General features: G+C 42.1%; 1 protein-coding gene across 1 annotated transcript in view; it reads left to right on the forward strand.

Moving 5' to 3' along the window:
• PCNX2 (pecanex 2) overlaps positions 1-26158 on the forward strand; it is a 237885-nt gene that overhangs the window by 162856 nt on the left and 48871 nt on the right. The window contains exon 23 of the mRNA XM_063082913.1: positions 1765-1894. Coding sequence (XP_062938983.1) covers positions 1765-1894 — 130 coding nt within the window. The remainder of the gene's footprint in view (positions 1-1764; positions 1895-26158) is intronic.

Raw genomic sequence — 26158 nt, forward strand, 5'->3', positions numbered from 1 at the left:
TGTCCCCTGATGTGAGATTCCCCCTCTGTCCCCCATATATGCCCTTGGGAACGTCACCTCCGACCGGACTCTGCCTTCTAATGTGTTTTCAATACCTTTGCTCGGAGACATCTTCCATGCAATCCCCTTGTCCAGTGACAAGAGACCTAGCTCATTTAGTGTGTTTTGTGGCAGGAATATTGAGGTAAGATTTAGGGATTTTCAGCTTTCAGACAAAGAGATGTGGACAGGGGATGAGCACGGTCCCAGGAGCACAGCGCTGTGTGGTTCTCCATTTGAACATGGGTCAGCGTAGAGAGAATTGGTTTTAAGTCGCAGCACAGGAGAGATCTTTTGGATGCCCAAACAGTTCAACACTGGAATGAATTATTAATGGAGGATATGTCATCTCACTCCTGAAGACGTTTGGGACTAAATAGAAGGCAAAAAAAAAAAAAGAGATACAATTACTCTTGAAGCAAAAATCTGATTTTAAATCTAGGAAAATGCATGGGAAAGTGTGGGCAGCACGAGGCTGCCCCCCTCTCTGTATTTTGCGTGTAAATGGGGTACTTAGGAGCCCTATCTCCACCCCACCCTGTCACATGGCTTGCTCTTTGAGGCCTGGGCTACCCCTTCTGTGTCCTGCTTTTTGATGAGATAGTGTCTTCCTGTCTGTGCCAAGTATTTCTTTTTTATTTTCTGCCAGACCTTTTTGAACATGGGCTAAAGAAATAAGACCCCAATTTGTGCAGCAGCGACAGCGATGCCACCGGAAGATCAGCCTCTGTGGTAGAATGGTCCACGTCCTCCCCCCAGGACGAGGAAGGATGTGCAGACATGAGACCTGGGGTCCGGCCCCCTGCTGACCTCTGCCACCCCATGGGGGTCTTCATCATATTCCCTGTCACTCTTCTAACCACCAGCCCGCCAGACCCCCGCACCGCCCTGATGCTTACATGATTGGCAGCTGCGAGAATCTCTGCAGAGATGAAGTGAGGCTAGAGAGGGACCCGCGTGTTCAGAGCAAAAACTGCTGCTTCTGGCACCCCCAGCCACCCCCCAATTTCCAGAGATGGACCAGGCTCAGGCCAGAAGCTACAGCTGTACTAAGTTTAATGTTGAGCAATTGCATTTCTGATCACCCAGGGTGTGTGAAACCCAGACATGCCAGTCACTGAGACATTCGCACAGGTGCCAACGGGGCGATTTGCCCTCCAAACACCGTGACTTCACGTGTGCACCTGTTTAGCTTATAAACCAGACGTGACTTGCATCGAGCTATTGCTGTTTAGCGTATGATCTACATATGAACAGTATATATGTGTATTTATATTTTTTCATAGTGGGAAAAGATTCTTTGAGAAACAGATGATACCTTCCCAAACAGTGCTGTTTCTTTAGTGTTAAGAAGGGTAATTTAATTTTAATTATTTACAAAGCTACTCAGTTCCGTGGTAAATGTACCATGGTATGTTTTGTCCAGCTAATGATATCTTAATAAAAAGAAACTGTTCTTTTCAATCCTTAGATGCTAAATCTTTGCTGTGAGTCAGACTGAGACCGCTGGGATTTTTATGAGAATCATTTGGTTTACACGGCGGTGGAAGGAGACTAGCAGGAGACTCCGGAAAGTTTCATATGTCTAAGTCTGTACGTAGAGATTAAGTGTATGGTCTCCTGTCTGTCTTTGGTGAGAAAATGGCTTTAATGAAAAAAGAGTCAAAATCTGAAAGGACCTTTAAAAACAGAGTACATTTTTTTGCCTTAACTCAACATTCTCAGATTCTGCCCTGCTTTTCTTTCAGACGTTTGCCACGTCCGTGTTTTCCACTCCACTGAGCCCATTTCTTGGGAGTGTGATTTTCCTCACATCGTATGTCAGGCCGGTGAAATTCTGGGAGAAAAACTACAAGTAAGATCCTAAAATCGATGCTGACTTGCCTTGCTCAGATTCACGCTTCCTCCATGAGAAGGTCCTGGCTCCGGGCTTCCCCTGCTTGGGGCGGGGACCCTGTCCCTGGTTGACGTCCTGGGTTCATTGACTCAGCTCAGGGTTTCAGGGCTCCAGAAGAAACATAACTAATTGCACGTTAGCAATCGGATACTAGTCCAGGAAAGAAACGATAGTTCGTGCTGCCACATTCTAGGGGTTGACCCAGGAACGGGTGTTCAACAAGCCATCTTCGTGTCATTTGCTATGCTGAGATTGCCCCTGGATGTCGCCTTTCCCTTCTCTGGGTTTCCCTTCTGTCGGCATCCTAAGACGCAGTCACACACACACACACACACACACACACACACACACACACACACACACACACACACACACACACACACACACACCCCTCACAGCTCTACACAAAATGGAAACTGATTCCTCTGAGCACCCTGCAACTGGTAGAAAATGATTTATTCACTCTTTCTTGACTATTTGGACCAGACATAAATTTCCTCAAGCAAACAGGGAGGGAGCGGGGGTGTCATTTTTAAGGGACGGTAAGAAGACGGGAGTCATGGTTCACTAAGTCATCTTAAGGACTTCCTTGGGCTCTGTCGGGGGACGACTTGATGGCTGGGGAGGAAGGAAGGTGTGGGAGCCGGGCTGTCTTCAGCTGGGGCAGGGGCTGTCGGATGCTGCATGCTGGGCTGGACAGCCTCTTCAGGTCTCCTGTGCCCTGATTGAGTATACACACCCTGCTACTGCATCCAAGCCCTAAGCTTTTTCTATATTGCGTTTACATTCTGCAGATCTCTGGCACTTTACCATGTACCTTTTATGCCTTGCAGGGGCATTAAGTTAGGGGACATGTGGTTTCGTGTTTCTCCTGCGAGATGGTTTATAAAATCTGCATTGTTCTCATGCGGGTGGGATGGTGTAGTGGTGAAAACCTTGGGCTGCGGCCTGCTTGGGTTCACACCTCCCCATGGACCTCTCTTGTCCTCCTCTGTAAAATGGGGTGAAATAATAGGACCTACCTCGTGGATTTGTTGAGAGGAGAAAATGAATTAAAATACATGAGGCACCTAGGACAGGGCCTGGCTCATGGTAGGCGCCACGTGAGCCTGAGCTGGTGTGATTATTCCCTGACTGCTCTGCAGAGAAGTTCCTGTCCCCACCCTGACCCGTGCTAATAGGTGTTGACCGTGATTGAGTGTGTGTCCTCCTCAGGAGAAAATGAATCAAAGCAGACATCCCCAATGCTGGGTGACCATGAGCAGGTGGGGGAGACCCACAGCGCTCCTGGCAGATTCCTCGTGTTCTAAGACAGGTGGATTTTTGCAATAAAAGTGTAGTCATCATGGAATTTACACATAAACAGGGTTGCTCCTTGGCATTGGTCTAAAGTGATATGCATGTTTACAGAGCCAGAGAGTAAAGAAAACTACCAGTATCAGCTCGTCTTTAAGCTTTTCTAGGAGAAAACAACGTGGGGGACCTTTCTGGAGCTCTGAAAATCACACCTCTGGAAAGTGCAAAGGTTTGTAAACAAGGGGAGTGGCATTCTCTCTGACTTTTCCCAGGGAGGCAAAGTACAAAATATTTTAAACTTGATCCTCAGTGCAAAACATTTTTTTTCTCATCTCCTGTTCTCAGACAGGGAATCAGGCTTTCTGGTGTGGGAAGATTTGATATAAGAGAAACATGTTCCCGGCTGAGTCGGAAAGAGTTTTAAGCGTCCCAGTAGAAAGGGTTGTGGAGGAATCCTTGAGAAGAGGCAGTGTTGGGGGACCCTGACACCTGCGCGGAGCTGCGTGCTTTGTCATGTGGTGTCCTCACGTCCACGGCTCAGCTGCCCTTTCAGGGTGATGTGTTTGGGTCTGAGCTGTTGGTTTATGTGGGTTGAACGCATGGGTTTCTGGAGCAGGATTTGTGTTTCCTTATTCAGTCCCACATAGTATTGATTCTGCTAGGGTCTATTTTTGTCGTTAACACATAACAGAGCACTACGGTATATGTGGGAGGGGCTCTACCTTTGGCTGACCTTTTCGTGGCTTGGAAGGGGACTTCAGGGTCTGTGGCATGGGTAAGGATGTCCATGTTTTGCTAGGTCTCTCTGAAGGAGCCAAGTTGTAGAAAATTTTCTGTTCCACTGGGGTGAGGAGCTCTTGATGCAAAACCCAGTCTGCTGAGGTCTATCATTGCCTTTGGTGGAAGCAGCAGGACAGAATGCTGGCCTGTGTGCCTCAGAGCTCGGCCTGCATTGGTGGACACCGGGGAAGGAAATGGCAGGAGCTGCAGACACCCTGGAGAGCTCATCTGATCTATTTCAAACTTTCTTTTCTTTTCTTTTTTTAATATCAAATACTGATGATTTCTAGTGTTCTTCCTGGAGAGTTTAGATGTGACTGTTCTAGTCACCTTCTTTTCAGTCTGTTACAAACGAGTGGTCAGTTAGTGTAATTGAATCTGTCTCATTTCTTACTGGTTGTTCCACTGAGTTAAAAGGTGTCTCAAAGACACTCTCCTCCAGAGCTCTGCTGAGCACGTTCGTCACAGTGAACTGCCACCACCAGCCCCGGGTGGGGTTGGGGTGTCACCCACAGTCCCTCCTCCTGGGCCCCCTCCCCTCCCTGCTCCCCCACTTTCCAGTCCCTCGGTTTTTATTCCAGGTCTTTGAAAGCTGACTTTGGTTTTCTCAGGTCTCCAGTGAGCCCTGGCCTGTAACAAAACCATTTTAATACTCTAAGGAATTGATAAGTACATCACCAGCTTCCTGATAAAGCTGGCTAGTCCGTTTTCCCCTGGCTGGCCTGTCCCGAGACTGCAGGCTCCCTGTCCCCTGATTCTAAGCCTCTGTGGGGCAGATGACAGACGTGTCCCCTGCCTGCCCTGTGACCTTAGCCTCCTAACTAACCTTCTCGAGAGTCTTTTCCCACTCATAGCTCCAGCTTAACTGTCCTAAAACACAGCTGTCACATGCCTCTCACCCCTCCAGGCTCACCACTGGGCCTGAGGATCAGGGAAAAATACCACCTAGACCAGCGCTGTCTGGTGGAAGTTCTGGAGGAGAGAGACGCTCTGTGTCTGTGCCATCCAATGCAGCAGCCACCGGCCACACGTGGCTACTGAGCACTGGAGATGTGGCTACTCTGACTGAGGAACTGAATTTTTAATTCTATTTAATTTTAATTCATTTAAATTTAAATAGCCATCTGGGATCAGAGGCTACCATATGCACAGTACAGATACAGACCCTTCTCAGGTCTAATCTCACCTCCCAGCCCATGTCCCACAACACGTTTCCATATGGCACATACTGTGGATTTTCATTCCAAACTCACCTTGGCTGTTCCCCTCATGTACATCAACCTTCCCTCCATCGCTCATCCGCACCTCCTCGCCAAAGCCCGCCTTAAATGGTGACTCTGCTGCGAAGTGGTCCTGATCACCTACTTAGAGGATCTCTCCTTTTTCCTAAATCTCTATAACAATTTGCTGTTATGCTCTCCTTATCCAGTACTGAATAACAAGTTAGCACAACCCTTAGTGTCTTAAGACAACAACAAGCAATTCAGTATCTCTCGTGGTTCCTATGGGCCGGGAATCTGGGATGGGCTCTGCTGAGTAGTTGTGATCTGGGGTCTTTCATGCAGTTGCAGTTAGATAGTAGCTGGGACTGAAACAGCAGAGGACTGGACTCACTGAGGACTAGCTGGACATCTCTGTCCCTTTGCATGTGGTCTCAGAGCCTCTCCATGTGGTCCTGGGCTGTGGTACTTTGGGCTTCCTCAGAACATGGTGGTCATGGGGCTCTGGCACATGCATCCTGGTGAGTAAGGTGAATGTCACATGGCTTCTTCTGACCTAGCCACCAAAGCTCTGCAGCCTCAATATCGTCTCGCTCCATTGTCTACAAGCAAATCTCTAACCCCCTCTTGATGGATATGGGGTGAGGTTCTAGAAGAACTTGTATGATGAGAAGTATGATAGCAGTCATCTTTGGAAAATAAATTTGCTACGATGGCCATCGGTAGATCCTACCCACAATTGGTGTAGGGTGTAGGTGTCCTTCGATTCTGGACTCATTTATTTTCCATCTTTGTGTCCCTATGGGACCCTGCACATAGTAGGTATAATGAAAATATTTCTTAAATGAATTAGGTCCAACGATACGATGTCAGAGGGAAATGAAATCTCATCTGGGTTTGCATTTGCTGGAGCTAGGAAGTTCACTGCTACACTAATGTGCTCTTGACAAATGAGGTCTCTAAGATCTGTGTTTCTGAGCTCTGCCTGGTGCCCACCTTGAATCACAGACTACCTAGCCAGTGCTCTGTAATGACAGTGCTTGTGTTTATACCTCTCCTGTGCCAGAGGACTTGAGAAAGCTTTAGAAACACATTCTGGTGTCATGATTTGTCATCCTCTTTGCATATCAATGTTCACTAAATAACCAAATGTTGTCATTAACATAAATCAAATGTTTAGACTGGAAGCTGTAGGACTCACATGCCCAGTCATCTCAGCAACCATCTTTGTCCTAAGGGAGTTGCCTATCTGAAGCTCCCTAAAAGAGTGAAAACCCCCAGGAACAGTGATTTTGTTTCTAGAAGTCAAAAATCTTCTACAAACCTAAAACACATGCAAACATGTAATGGCTGAAAGGGAAATACAGCTTTCATAGTTGTTAAGTTTCTAGAATACTCTCCAGATGGGTTTTGAAATGTCACATCGTTCTGGGCAGTGACAGACATGCATTAAGTATCTCTGTGTGGGCACACTGTGCTGGGCTTCAGAGGAGTCACGCTCTGTGGCTGGTCTGCAGAGGCGTCCACTCTCCATGCTGTGTCCTTGGACTTGCCCCAGCCAACGAGAAGGTAAGCAGCTCGACCTAGTCCCCAGGTAAGCAGCTCGACTTAGTCCCCAGCAATTCTGGAGACGGGGTCAGTACACAAGATGGCACCTGCTGCGTGGTTGATCAGGCCTCGATTAAAATCCCAGCCCGTATGCTCGGTCAGGTGTTTGAGAAATTGCTTAGGCCATGAGCCTCGGTTAACTCATCTGTAAAATGGGAAACCATCTCCATGTGCCTCCGAGAGGTTGTAAACACCGAGTGAGACGTGGCTCACGGGGGCAAATGTGTAGGTCGTCTCTGCAGACGTTTCCATCCTGAGTCCTGGCCCTGTTTTTCTCTCCTCTATTTTCCTATCTTCTCTCATTCAACTTTTCATCCAATTCTGTCGAGACATATTTTAGGTTTCACTGCAACCTACTGAAATGGCACAACACAGTCATATCAACCAGCGAAATGACATGTGCATAGACCTTGTGACATCACATCTGCAGCCAGCATGCTGCAAGATGCCCCAGAAATGCCAGTGTTCCCCTCGGGTGCTGTGTGGATTTCGATCCTCGGCCTTGGTGGAATAACAGGATCTCTGAGTGCCACCACTTTGTGGTTTATCCAGCAAAAAAGATACGGGCCAAATGTTTCGGCTGGTCCCGGTGAGCTCTCACAAGTCACGCTGTGTTGTGTTCCAGCCCCTTCTTGGGTCTGCCCTGTAGACGTGAGGGTGGCGTGGACCCCTGGGAATTGTGGCACGTCCTCCATGCTCTCCACGAGAGGGACACACTCTGCCTCTTCTCAGCCCTGGAGGAGCAGATCTCATACCTGACTGTACAGCCCTTGTGAGCTGCATCGTCACACCTGTGGGCTCCTTGTGCTGTCACCTGGGTACACCTGCTGGCCCTGGAGCAGCCCCGCCTGAGGCTGCCCACCACACAGCCATCCTTTGCTGGGTCAAAGGCAGCCCTTCCCCCTCTGCCAGCCTCCTTTTCAGGCTAAACAGCCCCGACCGAGACCTTGGGCATCCAGATGTTTTCTGGGTTGTTCCTCATCTCCCCCCAGCCCCGACCTCCTTTCCCGCCCCAGATGTTATCTCCATTAGCTTCTGTGAACCAGATGTTCTGCTCTCATTTATACCTCTTAAAATGCCAAACTTCTCAATTATCGTACTGAACGTTTGCCAGGCCGAGTCTTCAGCACCCCGGTCTTGTCTGTGTGTGTGGTTTACTGAAGAGGGGAAATGTGCCTTTCCTCCTTCAGCCCTCGCCCTGTTGGTTCTAATGCAAATCCTGGCCCGTAGGGGTGGGTCTCAGTCACACCGTCCCTCACCTTCCCAGTCCCCTCCTGTCGGCTGCAGGTGGGATTACCTGCCACCCCTGCGTCTTCATCCACGATTTGCTAATGGCAAGGAACAGGATGCCTGACTCACTCGGTTAGGGCAGTGAAAATAAGAAGTTCTCAACTTCACACTTTATTTTCTGACATTTTCACAAGGATTTTTCTGGATGTTCTCTACCCACAGAGCTGTGTTAAGGCTGGTTTGTAAGATCTTTGTGCAAACCATTGAGCTTCTCAAAAGGCGATTCATTTCGTAAGTACAAAGCAGGCAACTTATTATGGCTTATGGGTTAGTAGTAAAATGCAGCCCTATAATTAAAATTTATCCTCCCTTTAATGTTATGCAAGGCAGGTTTATATATTTCAACTTGCAGTTAAGTTACCCGTAATTGATTTGGTATGTCTGCAAGGTGCCTGGACCTACTGTGGCAAAGGATTCAACACATTTATATGTATTTGACACCCTGGTTTCAGTGCTGCTGAGATAAAAGTCATGAAGCCCCTTCATCAGGCATCCGAAGGCTATTAGAGTTTTCAGATCCACACCCAAGAGTGTGCTGGGCCCCAGATCTTTATTATTAACGGCATTAATAAAGGTAGTCAGAGCAAAGCAGCAGTGTAGCAGTGACGATATTGAACCTCGTCTTTTCTTATTTATTGAACACCTGCTCATCTTCTCTAATGTATTCACACTAGTCCTCACACCCCCTCTGGGAGTACAGTTTCATTTTTCTCATCTGACAGATCAGAAAAGGGAAATTCAGAGAAGTGAGATAACTTGCCCAAGGTCACAGGACAAATGAGCTGCTGAGCCTGGATATTAACCCAGGTCTGGTCTTATCCCAAGCCCTGAGCAGTTTCTGTTATGTCCAGAAGCCTCTCATATGCCACACACACGCACACACATGCATGCACATACATGCACACACACACATGCCCATATACACACATACACATAGTCAGACGGTGCCAGTTAAAACCTTTGCCCAGCACAGCCTTGAAAGGGAGACACTGTCCAGGGGCCTCATGTGGCTGGCGGGGCTTTTTGGAAGGGAAGGCGGGTCGCAGCCTGGGGCCCAGAGGCCACTCTCTGAATGTGCCTTACTCCAGGGATGGCCTCTTTGAGTCCTTAGAGCAAGCATTCTGCAGACCCTTCAGCAGCAGGAGAGCTCCAGGCGCAGACTCCTGGGAGTCAGAGGTTCCTCAGCTCTGTTGCGGATGGACCCTGTGACTCAGGCCAGTCTTCCCACCTCCTTCTCTGCCTCGTATCTCCTCAGCTGGTGAATTTCAGGTCTGTACTCATGCTGTCTCCTCTGAGAAACTAAATGATCAACCTGCCCCATCTGTGGGGCTCACACTCAGACCTGGGGTAAGGTTTGACACTTGAGGTGTCGCGATGAGCTGTTATGCAGATATGTTTCAGAAGGACAACGCTTTCGAGGAACTCCAGTGTGAAGAATTTCTCAGATGGCTCTGGTTTGAGCCTATTGTGCATTATCCTGTTACATTTTGCTGAGCAGGTGAAGTCTACAGCAGAGGTGAAAGGCAGGCCCTGAGCCTGCAGGAAGGAGTCCAGTGGCCACCTGTCTAGCAGGCTGAAGAGGCCTGTGGGTGATTCAGGCTGATGGATGACAGGGACAGTGTGGGCCCAGCACAGCAGGATGACAAAACCCTGCTCTGAGTCACTGCAAGGGGGTGCAGGAGGGTCCTTAGCACTTCCAGCTTTTAGGGAGGTGTCGGAGATGGGGCTGATTTATTCTAAACAAAAGCAGGCAGGAAACATGCAGCTTTTAAGTCTACGCTGTCACAAACCCTTTTCCCATGTGACTCAAATGCTCGTATATGGGGTACAGGAGATTTACCGGGCAGATTGGGGAATCCGGACAGTGAGGGCTCAGTCCCCAGGGCTGGGAACCCTGAGCACTTGTAATTAACATGCCTTCCCGAAGACTGGCCGATGCTCAGGCCCCACCGTGGTGTGTGCCCATTCTCCAAGAGCCGCTCTGGGTTCTGGGGGTCTTCTGCATCTGGGGCTGCATTACAGCTCGTTCCACAGGATTCTGATAGGCATGTGGGGCTTGTTTAGTCTCGCTACTCTGAGCGTATTTCCAGAACTGACTTTAATCCTTCTTTACTGAAAGCAAAGACCCTCTTACCCGGGCTTTATGCATAGTTGCTGCTTCTTGGAAAACAGTCTTGACAGAGTAACAGAATTAATATAGAATGTGGACATAGGAATCCATTCTCTTCTTTTGTCTTGTCATACTGGAAATATTCTGTCGTTATCCCACTCCATGGGGTTTGTAGTGCTTTTTCATGTGTGGGTTGCTGTTTGGCTCTCTCCGAATACTCATCTAAGTAGACAGATGCTGCCGTTCATAATTGTTTTTAAATGAAAAATGACCAGTAATGTAAAAATAATCACATACATGAGAATGAGGGGAAAAAAATTTTACCCTATAAAAATAAAGGAAATTTAATGTATTATGTTTCTTTTCAATTTTGTAATGTCTTAGTAGGTTGCTTTGTAAAGTTATTATTATTTGTTTTAGAGGTGGCATAGCGGGGAGGAAGACGTGAGAAAGGTCTCCTTTGAGGCTGCAGGGAGAGAAGGAAAGAAAGGTCTTATTTGGGTCGACGATGAAGTTTTTAAAAGGCCTAATTTTAGGAGCAGTCCAGAATGGTAGATCCCTCACTTTCTAGTTATGTATAAACAAGAGCCACTGGAGAAGGCTTCTGAGGGTGTTTTCTCAGCATTTCCAAAGAACCTCTTTTTTTGGAAAAGCTGCTGAGGGTGGACGACGGCTGGGCGAGGAGATCGAGCTGATGTCCAGTTGACTATTGTCCCTGTGCTCATGGAGCCAAGATGTGACACGACCTATTCTAACATTTGAAACGTCAAATTTGAAAATAAATGTCAAACATTGTCAGAATAAAAAATGCTATTCCCTTTCCCCCCCTTAAAAGAAAAATCCATGCCCAGCTGTGCTTTCATGGTGATGTTATCCAAACTGTGTTCTGTTTGCTCTTTGTCACTTGGGTACCCGGCCTGTTGCAAGACTAACGTGGTTGCTTGGTCATCTTGCAGTGGACAGTCACAGATGTGGCTCTGTGCTTAAATTTCCTGCTGAAGGTCCTGTGCTATGTGTATGTGTCATTTACACACTCAAAAAACAGGGGGTCAGAAGAATGCAGTAATTCTCTCCTTGACACCCTCAAGTAATTCAGTAAATCAGAAACCAGGTTAGAAACAGAAATCAGGTTTGTTGCCATCTCCTTCTTGCACCCCACCTCCACCCCGACCTGTTTCCAAGCCAGATTATTTTGCCGCAGGTCCAAGGTGATAAAAAATGCAAACATGAGATGTGAAACTTGCATGTGACACATTTTTCCATGTGGACTGTAGCCAAGGTGTGAATGATCTGACAAGGTGCCTCGACATGACTTAGAATGCAGAGCACAGTGTTAGCTGGACTTATTTTGCACCATATTTTAAGAATTAATGTGAGCAAGGGGCGGTGCTCTGCTATGGGAGTGGGGGAAATAGTCATGGGAAAGGGAAATCCCTCCCAGCGTGGAATGCTCGACTGGTGAACTGCAGCGCTGGCTGTGTCAGGCGTTGGATTCAGAGAATGTCGTCTCAAGTCGCCGCCTCTCTGGGGACAAATGGCCGTGAAGACAGAAGCACCTGAGTTAGCTCCTCAGGGCAGATGGTGGCGCTGCACAAATTACTACAGTTCCATGGCCAAGAGTGTCTTTCCTTTCTGCTGTCTGGGGAATCACGTATCAAAACCCTGGGTCTTAATTCTGAGCACACCATGGGTGACTAATGAAGAAAACAGACCTGTCATCATCCCAGGAGAAGTTTCACCCGCAACTCCAAATAAAACACTCACACCAGCGACATGGGGCCTCTTTCTACAGAAGAAGACACCCTGAAGTCAAAATCTTAAATCAGGCAAATGACACGTGGGAGAAAGCTCAGAAGTGCCCCTGTCGTGTAGTCCTTGCAGATCAGTCACGGTCCTCTGCCTCTGCATTTAGTCAGTTCCCCATTTGGCTGACTCTCTGCCCAATCCCATGCAACTTGGATTTACTATTATTAATAATTTTATTAATTGCATTTGCGGGAAAATAAGAAACACTCTTCACCCCTAAATATTTATGACATTCCAGTGAATGAATAATCGGACTTCATATCCTGCATTTAAAATGTTGAACAATCTTGGATTTTTCTGGATGAAATGAGAGAAGTCATCCTAATCTGAGATATAAACAAGTTAGGGTCAGAGATCAGAATCCCACAGGCATGTGTCGTAGTCACTAAAGTCGGTCCCGCTACGATATTAGCTATGGAGTTTTTTTCTTTTTTTGCATGGCTGGCTGGCATGGGGATCCGAACCCTTGACCTTATAACATTATAACACCACACTCTAACCAACTGAGCTAACACTCTGCCCCTAATCTTTAAAAAATTTAAGCTAATTGTAGATTCACGTGTGGTTGAAAGAAATTATACAGAGATCCCATGTAACCTTTACCAGTTTCCCCCAATGACAAGATCTTGCAAAACTGTCACAGCCTAGATTTTTACGTTTATACGTTCAAGACACAGAACATTCCGTCACCATGGAGATCTCTGTTGCCTTTGTATGGCCGTGTGCTCTTACTTTGGCCTGCACCCCCTCTTTAACTCCTGTCACCCTCTAATTGGCTTTCCGTCTTCAGAATCATGATTTTGTCGTGGCAACCATGCTATCTGAATAGAATCATGCAGTATTTAAACTTTGGGATTGCTACTTTCACTGAACACAATTCGCTGGAGATCCATCCAGCTCGTTGCATGTATGAGCAATTTGTTCTGTTGGATTGCTGAGTAGTTCCAACGTGCAGATGTGTCAGAGACTGTTGAACAACTCACCCACTGAGGGACGTCTGAGTTATTTCCAGTTTGGGGCTATTATGAATAAAGCTGGAGTGGATATTCATCTGCAGGTATTTTTGTGAACATAAGTCTTCGCTTCTCTGGGATAATTGCACAAGAATGCAGTAGCCAAGTCGTGTGCTGGTTCTTTTAGGGTTTTGATTTTTTTAAAGAAACTGTCAAACTGTTTTTCAGAGGGGTTATACAATTTTACATCCCCCCAGCAATCTATGAGAGATGAAGTTTCTCGATATCTTTTGCAGTATTTTGGTGTTTTTATTTATTTATTTATTTGTTTGTTTGTTTGTTTGTTTGTTTATTTATTTATTTATTTATTTATTTATTTTATTTTATTTTAGCCATTCTGAGAGGTGTGCTGTGATATCTCATTGTGGTTTAACTTGCATTTTCTTAATGCCTAATAATTTTGACTATCTCTTCTTGAGCATATTTGCCATTTTAAGATTCTCTGCAGGGAAATGTTTGTTCAGGTCTTTTGCTCATTTTCTAACTGCATGTGTTTTACTGTTGAGTTTTGAGATCTCTTTATATATATTAGATACTAGTACTTTGTTTGATATGAGTTTTTCAAATGTTTTCTTTCCATCTGTAGCTAGCTTCTCTTTTCATCCTCTTAACCAGGTATTTGGCAAAGCAAAAGTTTTTAAGAATACACATTTTTTTAAGTGTGCCTGGACTATTCTCCAGGATAGACCATCTGCTATACCATAAAACAAACCTCAATAAATTTAAAAGGACTGAAATTATACAATGGACCATAATGGAATGAAATTAGAAATTAATAACAGGAGGAAATCTGGAAAGTTCCCAAGTATGTGTAAATTAAACAAAACACCCTTAAACAACAAATGGGTCTGAGAACAAATAACAAGGGAAATTTTAAAATACTCTGAGATGAATGAAAATATAATGTAATAAAACTTATGGATGTAGAAAAAGCAGTGCACAGAGAGGCATGCATTGCTGTAAATGCCTACATTAAAAAATAAGCAAGATCTCAAATCAATCACTTAATCTTCCACCTTAAAGAATAAAAAATGAAGAGCAAACTAAACCCAAAGAAAGCAGTCAGAAGGAAACAAAAGATTACAGTGGAGATAAATAAAATAGAGAATAGGAAAGAGAGAGGGGGGGCGAGTAAATGAAACCAAAAGTTGGTTCCTTGGAAAGATTAACAAAATTGACAGACCTTTAGTTAGAATGACCAAGAAAAAAAGCAGACTCAAACTTCTGTAATCATGAATAAAAGTGAGGACATTCTTCCTGGCCTTACATAATAAAAAGGACTGTAAGAGAAGTTTGTGAACCATTGTATTCCAACAATTTAGATAACATAGATGCAAAACCTGCTAAAACTTACTGAAGAAATAGAAAATCTAAATAGACCTGTATAACAAGTAACTAGAATGAATCAATAATCAAAAACTCCCAACATTGAAAAAGAAAAGCCCAGGACCAGTTAGCTTCACTGATGAATTCCATAAAATGTTTAAAGAAGGATTACCACCAATCATTCTCAAATCTTTCAAAATATAGTGAGTGTAGTAGTGCATTTCTGTTGTTTATAACAAAATACACAGAACTAGGTGATCTATAAGAAAGCAATTTATTGCTTACAGTTTCAGAGGCTGGGAAGTCTGAAGTCCAGGGAACACATCTGGTGAGAGTCTTCTTTGGTGGTAGCTTTACAGCAATGCAGGGGTGTCACATGGCACAAAATGATGGAACAGAGAGAGACTAACTTCTCATGTGCTCTTCTTTGAAAGCCCTCAGAACCCCACTGCTGACCACCATTATTAATCCATTCACTATGGCATGGTCCTTCAATCTAATCACCTCTTCGAGGCCCCACCTTTCAATTACCATAGTAGGATTTCCCATGCTCAACAGTTACAGTGGGGATTAAGCTTCTAATGTATGAACTTCGGGGACACAATTCAATTAATCCACAGCATGGAGGAAGTAACAATTCCTAATTCATTTGGTTGGTCCAATATTACCCTTACACCAAAGCCAGAGAAAGTCATTACTAGAAAAGAAAACCTCAGACCAATATCTCTTATTAACACAGATGCAAAAATTCTCAAAAGCATACTAACAAACCAGATTAATCAACCTATTAGAAGTATTATACATTTTGACCAACTGAGATTTAATGCAGGAATGCAAGGATGATTTAATGTATAAAAATCAATCAATATAATACATCATATTGATAGAATGAAAGAAAACAGACCACATGTTCATTCCAATTGATGCAAAAAATCATTTCACAAAATACAATGCCTTGTTATGATGAAAACATGAAACAAACTAGGACTAGAAAGGGATATGCTCAATCTTATAAAAAGTATCTAACAAAACCCCATGTCTAACATCGTATTTAATAGTGAAAGACTAAAAGCTTCCCCACTGAGATCAAGAACAAGACAAAGATGCCCACTCTCACCATTTCTATTTAACATTGTATTGGAAGTTCTAGCCAGGGCATTGCAAGTAGGCAAGGGGGAAAAAAGGCATCTAAATTCAAAAGAAAAGAGTAAGACTATCTCTATTCACAGATGACACAGTCTTATGTGTAAGAAATCCTTTAAAAATCAACAAAACATCTAGTAGAGCTAATAATTAAATTCAGGAAATTTGGAAGATGCAAGATAAATGCACAAAAGTCAGTTGTGTTTCTATCCAGTAGCAGTGAACAATCGAAAAATTAAATCAAGAAAACAATTCAATCTATAATAGTATCCAAAGAACAAAATACTTAGGAATAAATGTAACCAACAAAGTGGAAGCTATGTACACTGAAAACTGCAAACGCTGAAAGAAATTACAGAAGACATAAATAATAGAAAGACATCCCATGTTCATGAATTTGAAGACTTAATGTTGTTAAGAAGGCTATTCACCTCAAATTGATCTACAGATTCAATTAATTCCTGTCAAAATAACAACTAGCTTTTATGCATAAGGGACAAGCTCATCCTAAAATTCATATGAAATTTCAAAGGACCCCAAATAGCCAAAACATCCTTTAAAAGCAACAAAGTTGGAGGACTCACACTTCCTGGTTTTAAAACCGACTACTAAGTTATAGTGTTACTACAAATAGTGTGGTACTGGCACAAGGATAACCCTATAGATCAATAAAATAGAATCGAGAGTCCAGAACTACACCCATACATCTATGGTGAATTGACTTTCAACAAATGGTGCTGGGACAAGTGGATATCCACACCATTTAAAAAATTGACTCAAAATGGATCAAAGACCTAAGTGTAAGAGCTAAAACTATAAAACTCTTAGAAGAAAATATGACAGTAAATCATCATGATCTTGAATTTGCAAAACGTTCTTAGATAAGACACTGAAGCCACAAGCAGCAAGAGAAAAGTTAAGTGCATTGGACTTTGTTTAAATCAAAAACTTTTGAGCATCAAAGGACATTATTAAGAAAGTAAAAATCACTCCACTCCAAGGTAAATACCCAAGAAAATTGAAAACAGATGTTCAAACAAAAACTTGTACATGAATGTTCACAGTAACATTATTCATAATAGACAAAAAGAGAAAACAACCCACATGTCATCAACTGATGAACTGTACACATAATACCATACTCTATACAATGTAATACTGTCCTTCTATAAAAAAGAATGCAATATGATACATACTACAACATGAATGAACCTTAAAAACATTCTAAGTTAAATAACCCAGGCATAAAATGCTGCATATAGTGTGATTACATTTACATGCACTTTGTAGAAGGGGCCAATCTGTGGATACAGGTGGTTGTTAGAGGCTGGAGGGAAGGGGAAAGAAAAGTTACTGATTAATGGTGCAGGGTTTCTTCTTAGGGTGATAAAAGTGTTCCAGCATCAGATAGTGGTGATGGTTGCACAGTATTGTGAATGTACTATAAGCCACTAAATTGCAGGAGGGTACTTCAAAAAGGTTTTGGAAAAATTTAATTAAAAGTTAATAAAGAGAATCCAAATCCTTCCACGAACTTCTTTTTCTGGTAGCTGGTTGGTGTGGGGATCCGCACCCCTGACCTTGGTGTTACAACACCATGTTCTAACCAGCTGAGCCTTTTGAACCTTCCATGAACCTTCCATGAACCTTTTGAAGACTCCACTTTAAAATGAATAAAATGGTGAATGTTATGCTATGGGAATTTTACCTAAATATGTATACTTTTTAATTATTAGGGCATATTTGGGGTCCATTTCTGGGTTCTCTGTTGTGTTCCATTGATCTATGTCTCATTGCTTGCGTCATTTCCACACAATCTTTATTGCTGAAGCTACATAATACTTTCTGAAATTGAGTAGACTCCAACTTTATTTTTTTTTGAAAATTATTTTAAGTAATGTAGTTTATTATTAGAATAATCTAGTTAGAAATATAAATTTTTTGCATCCATATTTTCAAGAAATGTTGGTAGTAGTTTTCTTTCTTTTTCCCTTTTTCTCTCTTTTGTATTGTCTTTGTCTGGTTTTGGTATCAGTTATACTAACTTCATAAAATGAATTGGGAAGTATCTCCTCCTCTTCTGTGTTTTGGAAGAAATTGTGTATAATTTATGTTCTTTCTTAAGTATCTACAAAATACCTTGCTGGAATTTTGATAGGAATTGTGCTAACCATTTATATCAATTTGGAGAGAATTGACGTCTTTACTGTCTTGAGTCTTCAATCCATGAATATGGTATGTCTCTCCATTTAGTTTGATCTTCTTTGATTATTTCATCAGCATTTTTGTATTCTTCAGTATAAAAGTGCTGTATATGTTTTTGTTAAAGTCACACCTAAGTATTTTCTTTTTGAAAATATTTTCTCTTTGAAAATTTTGAGTGGTTGTAAATGCATTGTATTTTTTTATCTTGATGTTCATTATTATTACCTAGAAATACACTTTATTTGTGTATGCTTATCTTGTACCCTGCAACCTAACTGAACTCACTATTTCTAGGAGGTTTTCATTTTCGTTTTTACAGATTCCTTGGAATTTTCAATGTAAACAAACATGCCATCTGAAAATACATACTGGATTTTTTTTTCTTTCCAAATGGTGTACCTTTTATTTACTTTTCTCTCTTCATTGCACCTGCAAGAACTTCCAGCACTATGTTGAATAAGAGTGGTTAAAGTGGACATCCTTGTATCCTTGTTCCCAATCTTATGAAGAAAACATTCAGTCTTTCACTATTAAGTATGGCATTAGCTCTAGGTTTTAGGTAGATGGTCTTTATCAAGTGAGGAAATTGTCCTCTATTCTTAATTTTGAGAGTTATTTTTGTTTTTGTAGCTGGCCAGTACCAGGATCTGAACCATTGACCTTGGTGTTACAAGGCTGCACTTTAACCAACTGAGCCAATTGGCCAGCCTGTTTTGTTTTAATCATAAATAATCATTGGGTCTTATGAACTGCTTTTTCTGCATAAATTGACATTATCATGTGATTTTTATTCTTTCACCTGTGAGTTTGGTAGATTACATTGACTGATTTCTGTACATTAACCATCCTTGCATCTCTAGAATAAACCTCACATGGTCATGGTATATAATTCTTTTTATATATTGCTGAATTTTATTTGCTAATATATTTTTCAGGATTTTTGCATCTGTGTTCATGGGCAATTTTGATTTGTAGGTTTTTTGTTTGTTTGTATATACTGTCGCTGTCAGGTTTTGGAATCAGGGTAATGCTAGCTTCATAAAATGAATTGGAATGTGTCTCTTGCTCTTGTAATTTCCGGAAGAGATTGTGTATAACTGGTTTTAGTTCTTTTTTAAACAGTGGCAGAGCTCTTCAATGATGCCATTAGAGACTAGAGATTCATTTTGGGGGAGGTTCAAAATTACCAATTAAATGTTCTTTATAGTTATTTATAGCTATTCAAATGATGTATTTTATAATGAGTGAGTTATAGTAATTAGTGTTTTTTGAGGAATTGGTCTATTTTACCTAATTGTAAAATTTATGCATGTAGAGTTTTTTGTACTATTCCTTATTATCCTTTTGATACTTGCAAGGTCTGCAGCATATATTGATATTAATACTGGTAATTTGTGTTTTCTCTTTTTTTCTCCATTAATCCTGCTAGAGATTTGTCACTTTTATTGGTATTTTCGGAGAACCAGCTCTTTGTTCTTTGGTCTCTCTCTCTCTCTTTCTTCTTTTTGGTTGTCAATCACACTGATTTTTGCTCTTTATTTCCTTCCTTATTCTTGCTATAGGTTCATTTTGCTCTTCTTTTTCTAGATTCTTGAGGTGGGAGCACAGGCTATTAATTTGAGACTTTTTCTTCTCTCTTATCTATTTAGTGCTAGAAATTTCCCTTTCAGCACTGCTTTTGCTGTGTCCCATAACTTTTGATATTTCTTTCAGTTCAATGTACTTCCATTTCTGCTGAAACTCTTCTTTTGATCCATGGATTATTTACATTTGTCCTGTTTAGTTTCCAAGTGTTTGGACATTTTCTTATTTCCTTTCTGTTCTGGATTTCTAGGTTAAGGTCACTATGGTTGGAGAACACACTCTGTGTTATTCAATTATTTTAAAGTTGCTGAAATTGTTTTCTGTCCCAGATATGGTCTATCATGGTACATGCTCTGTGGGCACTTGATGGGTAGCCTGCCGTTGTTGGGTGGAATGTTCAATAAATGTTGAGTAGATACTGTTGGTTGATAGTGTTGTTGAGTCCTTTTATCATGTTTGATTTTCTCTCTGGACTTTATCATTTGTCGATTTGGCTACTTTCAGTTCTATCATTTTTCGGTTTACATATTTCGCAACTAAGTTATTTGATTCATACATATGAGGGGTCTTCAAAAGCTTCATGGCAGGATTTGTATTATCTTTGAATTCATTTTTTCCATGAAATTTTTGGAGTACTCTTGTATTTAGGATTGATGTCTTTTCTTAGTGGATTAACCCTCTTATCATGCAATATCTTTTTCTGTCTTTGGTAAATTTCTTTGCTATGAAGTCTATTTTATCTGATATTAATATAACCATTCCTGCTTACCTTTGGTTAATGCTTGAATAATATATATCCTTTTTCATTCTTTTTTTTCAAGGGGGTTATGTCACTATATTTGAAGTGTGTTTCTTGTAAGCAGCATACAGTTGGGTCATATTTTTTAATCCACCTGCCAATCTGTCTTGGTATATTTGGACCATTTATGTTTAATGTAATTATTGATATATTAGGACTTAAATCTGCCATTAATTTTTTACATTTTGTTTGTTCTGTTTGTCATTTCTCTTTGTTTTTTCTCTGCCTCATATGTTTCTTAAACATTTTTTTTAATTTCATTTTGATTTATTTATCACATTAGTAATAAGGTTTTGAATATATCTTTTACTGGTTGCTATAGATATTACATCATATGTAAATAACTTATTAAAGCCTACTGGTTTTGTCCCTTTACCAGTTCAAGTGAAGTGTAAAAAGTTCACCTCCCTTTTATGTCCTCTTACCCTCTCCTGTTTGTAGTATAATGTTGTTAATATTTTTCTGCTTACATTTAGAACCATATTAACAGTTTTATAATTTCTGCTTCAACCATCAAACATAACTTAAAAGACACATGAGGAGAAGGGATATGTATTGTATTTTCCCATATTTCTGCTTAGCATGTTCTTTCTTCCCTCCTGATGTTTCAAGGTTCATTCTTTTATTGTGTCTTTTCTCTTTAGAAAACTTCCTCTACCTATTATTTTAGGGTAGATCTCCTGTTGGCAAATTCTCTTAGTTTTCTTTCATCTGAAAATGTCTTGATTTCTTCTTCATTCCAAAAGGATATTTTCACTGGATATAGGATTCTGGGTTGACAGTTTTTTCCTTACCATTTAAAAAATGTTATGCCGTTCCCTCTGACCTCTATCATTCCTAATAAGAAATCCAAAGTCATTCAAAAAACTCTTTCCCTGTAGGTAAGGTGTTGTTTCTCGCTCACTCCTCTCAAGAGTTTTTCCTTGTCTTTATGCTTCGGAAGCTTGACTATAATGTGTCTGGTGTGAATTTCTTTGAGTTTTATCTCCAGTTTCTCCTCTCCTTGTGGGACTGTGATGTTAGATCCTTTATTACAGTCCCATAGGTTTCTGAGACTATTTTTCTTCAGTCTATTTTCTCTCTGTTGTTCAGATTGTGAACAACAGTCCATTTTTCTGTCCTCCAGTTGAGTGATTCTTTTCAGCCTACTGATGAGGCCTTCCATTGAGTTTTTAATTTTGGTTATTGTATTTTTCATTTATAAAATTTCTATTTGGTTCTTCTTCATATATTTTGTTTCTCTGCTGAGACTTTCTCATTTTTTTCACCGAGACTCTATTTTTTCATTTATTTCAAGTGATCTTAATTGCTCATTGAAGCATTTTTATTATGTCTAATTTGAAATCTTTGCCAGATAATTCTCTCATTTCTATCATCTTGATATTGGCATCTATTAGTATCTTTTTTCATTCATTTTGAGATCTTCCTATTTCTTGTTATGACAAGTAATTTTGTATTGAAATCTGGACATTTTGGGCATTATGTTATGAGACTGGATAATACTTAAACCTTTGTTTCAGCTGGCTTTTTCTGACACCACTCTGGCAGGGGGAAAGGGGCTGCTGCTTTGTTACCTGCAGGTGGAGTTAGAAGTGTAGGTTGCCTACTTGGCCTCTATTGACCCCTGAGATTGGGGGAAGTTCCTTGCTGCTCGGTGGAGGTGGGAGTTCAGATTTTCTGCTAGGACTTTACTGGTACATGCCTGGATGGGAAGGGTGGGGGTACCCCACTATTTTCCCCCATGTGGCCTCCTGACTCCAGGCAATTTTGAAAGACTGAACTCTGTACTGGGTCTCTTCAGATACCATCCCAGCAGGAGGGGAAGGGGCACCTCATTCCTGCCTGGCAAAGCGGGGAACTCTAGGATCCTCACTCAGCCTTGGCCAGCATGGGTAGGTGTGAGGGGTCACAGTTCTTTCTGTGGTGTTTGGCTGGAGTAGAGAGGTTATTTTCTACAGGCTTTCTGTCTTGGTAGGCTGCCCCTTTTCTGGCTCTTAGGCTACAAAGAGCAGGGGTTTGTTGAGGCTTTTTTCTTTCTTTTGCTCCTGCTGAGGTTTCTGGGTGTCATTTTCTGGCACGTATGAGACAAAGAGAAAAACAAAAGAACTTACCACAGTGTTGTTTCTGAATCCCATGATCCCTAGATGGTCTAATGTCTCTCTCTCTCTTTTTTTTTTTTTTTTTAGATTTCAGAAGGTGTTTTTATTGTATATAAAAGCCAGGGCTTTAGCTGTTCCAAGTGGAGAAATACGGAAGAGTACTTCGACTCCATCCTCATAGAAGAACCCAGCAAATCTGCTGTATTCATGTCCTCACTTGTGCTTAGCTCTCTCTACTGCAGATTCTCATGGTGAGAATTACGACAACAGAATATGCTGGATACCAGTATAGTGAGGTGGTCTTTCATCGCAGGTCTCAAGTAGACTTTCAGGATAATATTGGGGATTAAGAGAATTGACTCATTATGCCCATGTGGCTGCCTGTGAGCACACACACGTCCCCCTTGAGGTGGCCCAAACGCAGTGTGGCCACTGAGTATGTTTTATAGCTTCTCTATGGGACAGTAGAGAAGACCAGGACAGAATTGCAAGAATGGAAACCGAGAGAAAAAAGGCTGATTCAGGATCAGTCATGATAGGGTCCCTGTGCAGAGTGGCATAAAGAATGGCAAGCTTTATAGGCATAAGATAAAGAAAATATAATTGAATCTAGTTTTTCTCATTTAAAAACACATTACTTTGAAAGGTTGTATAGTGGAAGTGTCTTTATTTCCTTTATAAAAATCTGGTTTGGAAGTTTTCAGGTCCAGAGATATACCAGATTAGAAAAGCTCAAAACTTCTGCACTTGCTACACATACCAAGAAATGACAGATAGTCAAACTCCATCTAAATACACGTTTGGGCACAGTAAGAAAATTAGAAAATTCCCGAGGGCTAGATACAAAGAGGGAACGGAAAAGAGCAAAAATCATGGTCGATGCCTGGGAAGGGTTGTCGGTCTCAGTAACCTTGGGGCTGGTCAGAATGGGGTCAGGTCTCCCCTATGAATGGGCAATACTAAGCCTGTGTCCCATGTGGATTTGGATTTCAAAATTACACTACCCGTGTCTGGAAGTCCTCAAGGTAATAAATTAACATAAAAATGGCACTGTTGTTCAATGCTCCCAGAGTAACTGATGAAGCAAATGTAAAATTATTCTCCAACTAATGCCACAGTGAAATGTCTCCTAAGGAGCTCTCACTCTGGTACTACAAAACACAGGAGAAGAACATTCATCACGAGCAAGAGCTGGCAAACAAACCAAACAGCAGATCTAGACCCGCCCTGACTAAAGTTGAGTAAACAAATAAATTGCACGTATATTTAGAATGAAAAGTCATATAAAAAAAGAAATAAAAACCCTAAGGCCAAGATGCTATGAAAAAATCACAAATTGGAACAGACAGCTGATAAAAATAAATGCACATAGTCATTAAAATGTACACTACAATAGACAAGTTAAATGGTATATTAAACACAGCTGAACTAGAAAGCAATCTGAGAAAGTTGCCCAGAGTGCAGCAGAAAGACTTAAAGACGTGTGAAATATTCCAGAGAGGTTCAGAGACACGGACGATAGAATGAAAGATGTCAACTGGAGGTCTACCAGAGGTTCCTGGAAGAAGACACAGGGAAAAGCATCATTTTAAGGGAAAGTAAAATGAATTTTTCAAAACTGACAAAAGACATGAATCCTCAGATTCAGGAACCTAATAAGTCGTGATCATACTAAACAAAAATAAATCCATATTCCTACACAAAATAGTGAAGTTTCAGAGCACTAATGACAAAGAAAAGATTTCGAAAGCATTGAGAAACAACGTAAAGAATCCATACTAAGTAACAACAGCAGAACTGGTATCAGACCTCACATAGCAACGACAGGTAATGTATGTAGATGGGCTTCTACTTCCCAGTGTGGTTGGTTGGAATTTTCTCTCTCCTTTCTCTCCCGCCTCGATCATTCTCTCACCAAACTGCCATGCCAGCCCTGACATATTTCCCCATCAAAGAGTGGGATATTTCTATCATAAATGGTCTGTGTGTGCTGACAAAATGGGAATTTGAAGCAATATCAGTTGCTACGAACTTATTTAAGTTGCCCATGGGAACCACATGAGAGGAGGTGCTTGATCGGAGAGGCAGGTAAGGGGCGGGAGGGTGAAGTCGGGGGGAACTGACTGCTGCATGCACCCCACATCAGCACAGGCAGTGGGGCATCCCAGCCGGCCGGCCTCTCTGCAGAGCCCTCTTAGGTGACTCTTGGCCTGTAGCCCTCAGGACAGCCCCCCCAGCGACGCACAGCGACTTTGTTGGGAAGTGCAGAGACAGGCACACTCGCAGATGCACACCTAACACACACCGGCACGCGTGCTCCCGCCAAGGCCAGGGAGCGAGACGTGGCCCCCGTTCTATCTCTGAACGACAGAACTGATGTTTGTGCAAGAGGACAGGTAAGGCAGACATCCAATGACTGAGCTAATTAGTGCCTTTGAGTGGTAAGTGTCACATTTGCAGAGGGAATGCACTGGAGAAAAAGCTGGAATTACCCAGAACAGCTGACGGTCCACCTTTCTCCAAAGCTGGTGCAGAGCCAGATGCCTGGGCTGTGCGGGCAGCTCAGCTTCGTGCCTGCCCTCAGCACTGGGCACTCTGCATCCCACAGCCTTCTGAAATGATAGCTTTCCAGTTCACACAGTTTTAGGTGTTTTAATTCCCTGAGGAGTTTGGTAAATGACTTTCTTTTAGTTCAATCCCACTTTAAAAATTGTTTATTCTGCTGCTGAAAATTCCATTTGTCCTAGGTCTTAAGGTGAAATTAAAATTCCATTCAGGGACTAGCTATGCAGCCTTTATTAGAAAGAAGTTAGTTGAAAAAAAAAAAAAAAAGAAGTTAGTTGTTTGCTTTATTTCCAGTCATCCTGGGCTCTTTTATTTTCATCACTGCTCTGAGGGTATTTGCAAGGAAAACTGATGCAGTAATAGAATAGTGCGCTGGGTTTATGGCCTTTTCGAGATGTAACAGAATATTCTTTCTTGCCAGCCGTCTGTGGAATCGATTCCACAAAGTTCAAACAGCATCTTGCCTAGATGGTTCTCAGATGTCAAAGGCATACAAAAATGTCTCTAATTTCTGAAGACAAGCCTTTTTTCATTTATTCAAAGTACAGTTCTGTCCAAATATCTTTTTATCTGTTCTTATTTCCAAGAGACAAGTTCCCCAAAGCAGCCAGCATTCTGAGATTTCTTCTTAAGCACCGTGACTGACAGGTGTCGTCATTTATTAAATCACACTGAGCATGTCAGTGATCACGTTCAAATGTAAGCCGGATATGCATCACCACGTGGCAGCCAGAGGCCTTTCCTCTTCCCAGGTGTCATGAGAACAAACACTTCAGAAGCTGCCTTATCTTTGACTACTCATTCATTTGATTAATACTTATTGAGTGACTGCCACGTGCCAGTTGTAAGCAAAAAGTTTTTGCCCTCTTGGTACTTAGGGTCTGATGTAGGTGGCAGGTAGAAATGTATGGTTCAAAGAAATGTATGGTACAGTTTGATGTGGACGGAAGGTGCCCGAGTCGGTCTCCTGGGTTGGGATCCTGTGTCCACCACCTGTGAGCTCTGTGACCTTGGGCACTCTGCTTAACCTCTCTGTACCTCAGCTTCGTCCTCTGTGAAAATGAGAATAGTACCAGCACCTCCCTTAGAGGGTGGTTGTCAGTTCATACACGTAAAGTACTTAGAACAGGCACATGTCACAAGCAAGTGCTACATAAATGCTAGCTGACATCATTACTATTAATGTTAACCACAACAGGTGCTCCAGAGGAGAGGCATGATGTGTGAAAGATCACAGGACAAATGACTGTCACCTACAGCGGGGGTCAGGGAAGCATCCCTGAGAACATGGTGCTGAGCTGGGACTTGAAGGATGGAAGGAATCCACGAGGAGCAATGCAGGGAACTCGAGGGTCGAGGATGCACCCCAGGTAGAGGG

Source organism: Cynocephalus volans, chromosome 18, assembly GCF_027409185.1.
Source record: "Cynocephalus volans isolate mCynVol1 chromosome 18, mCynVol1.pri, whole genome shotgun sequence".
Classification (NCBI taxonomy): domain Eukaryota; kingdom Metazoa; phylum Chordata; class Mammalia; order Dermoptera; family Cynocephalidae; genus Cynocephalus; species Cynocephalus volans.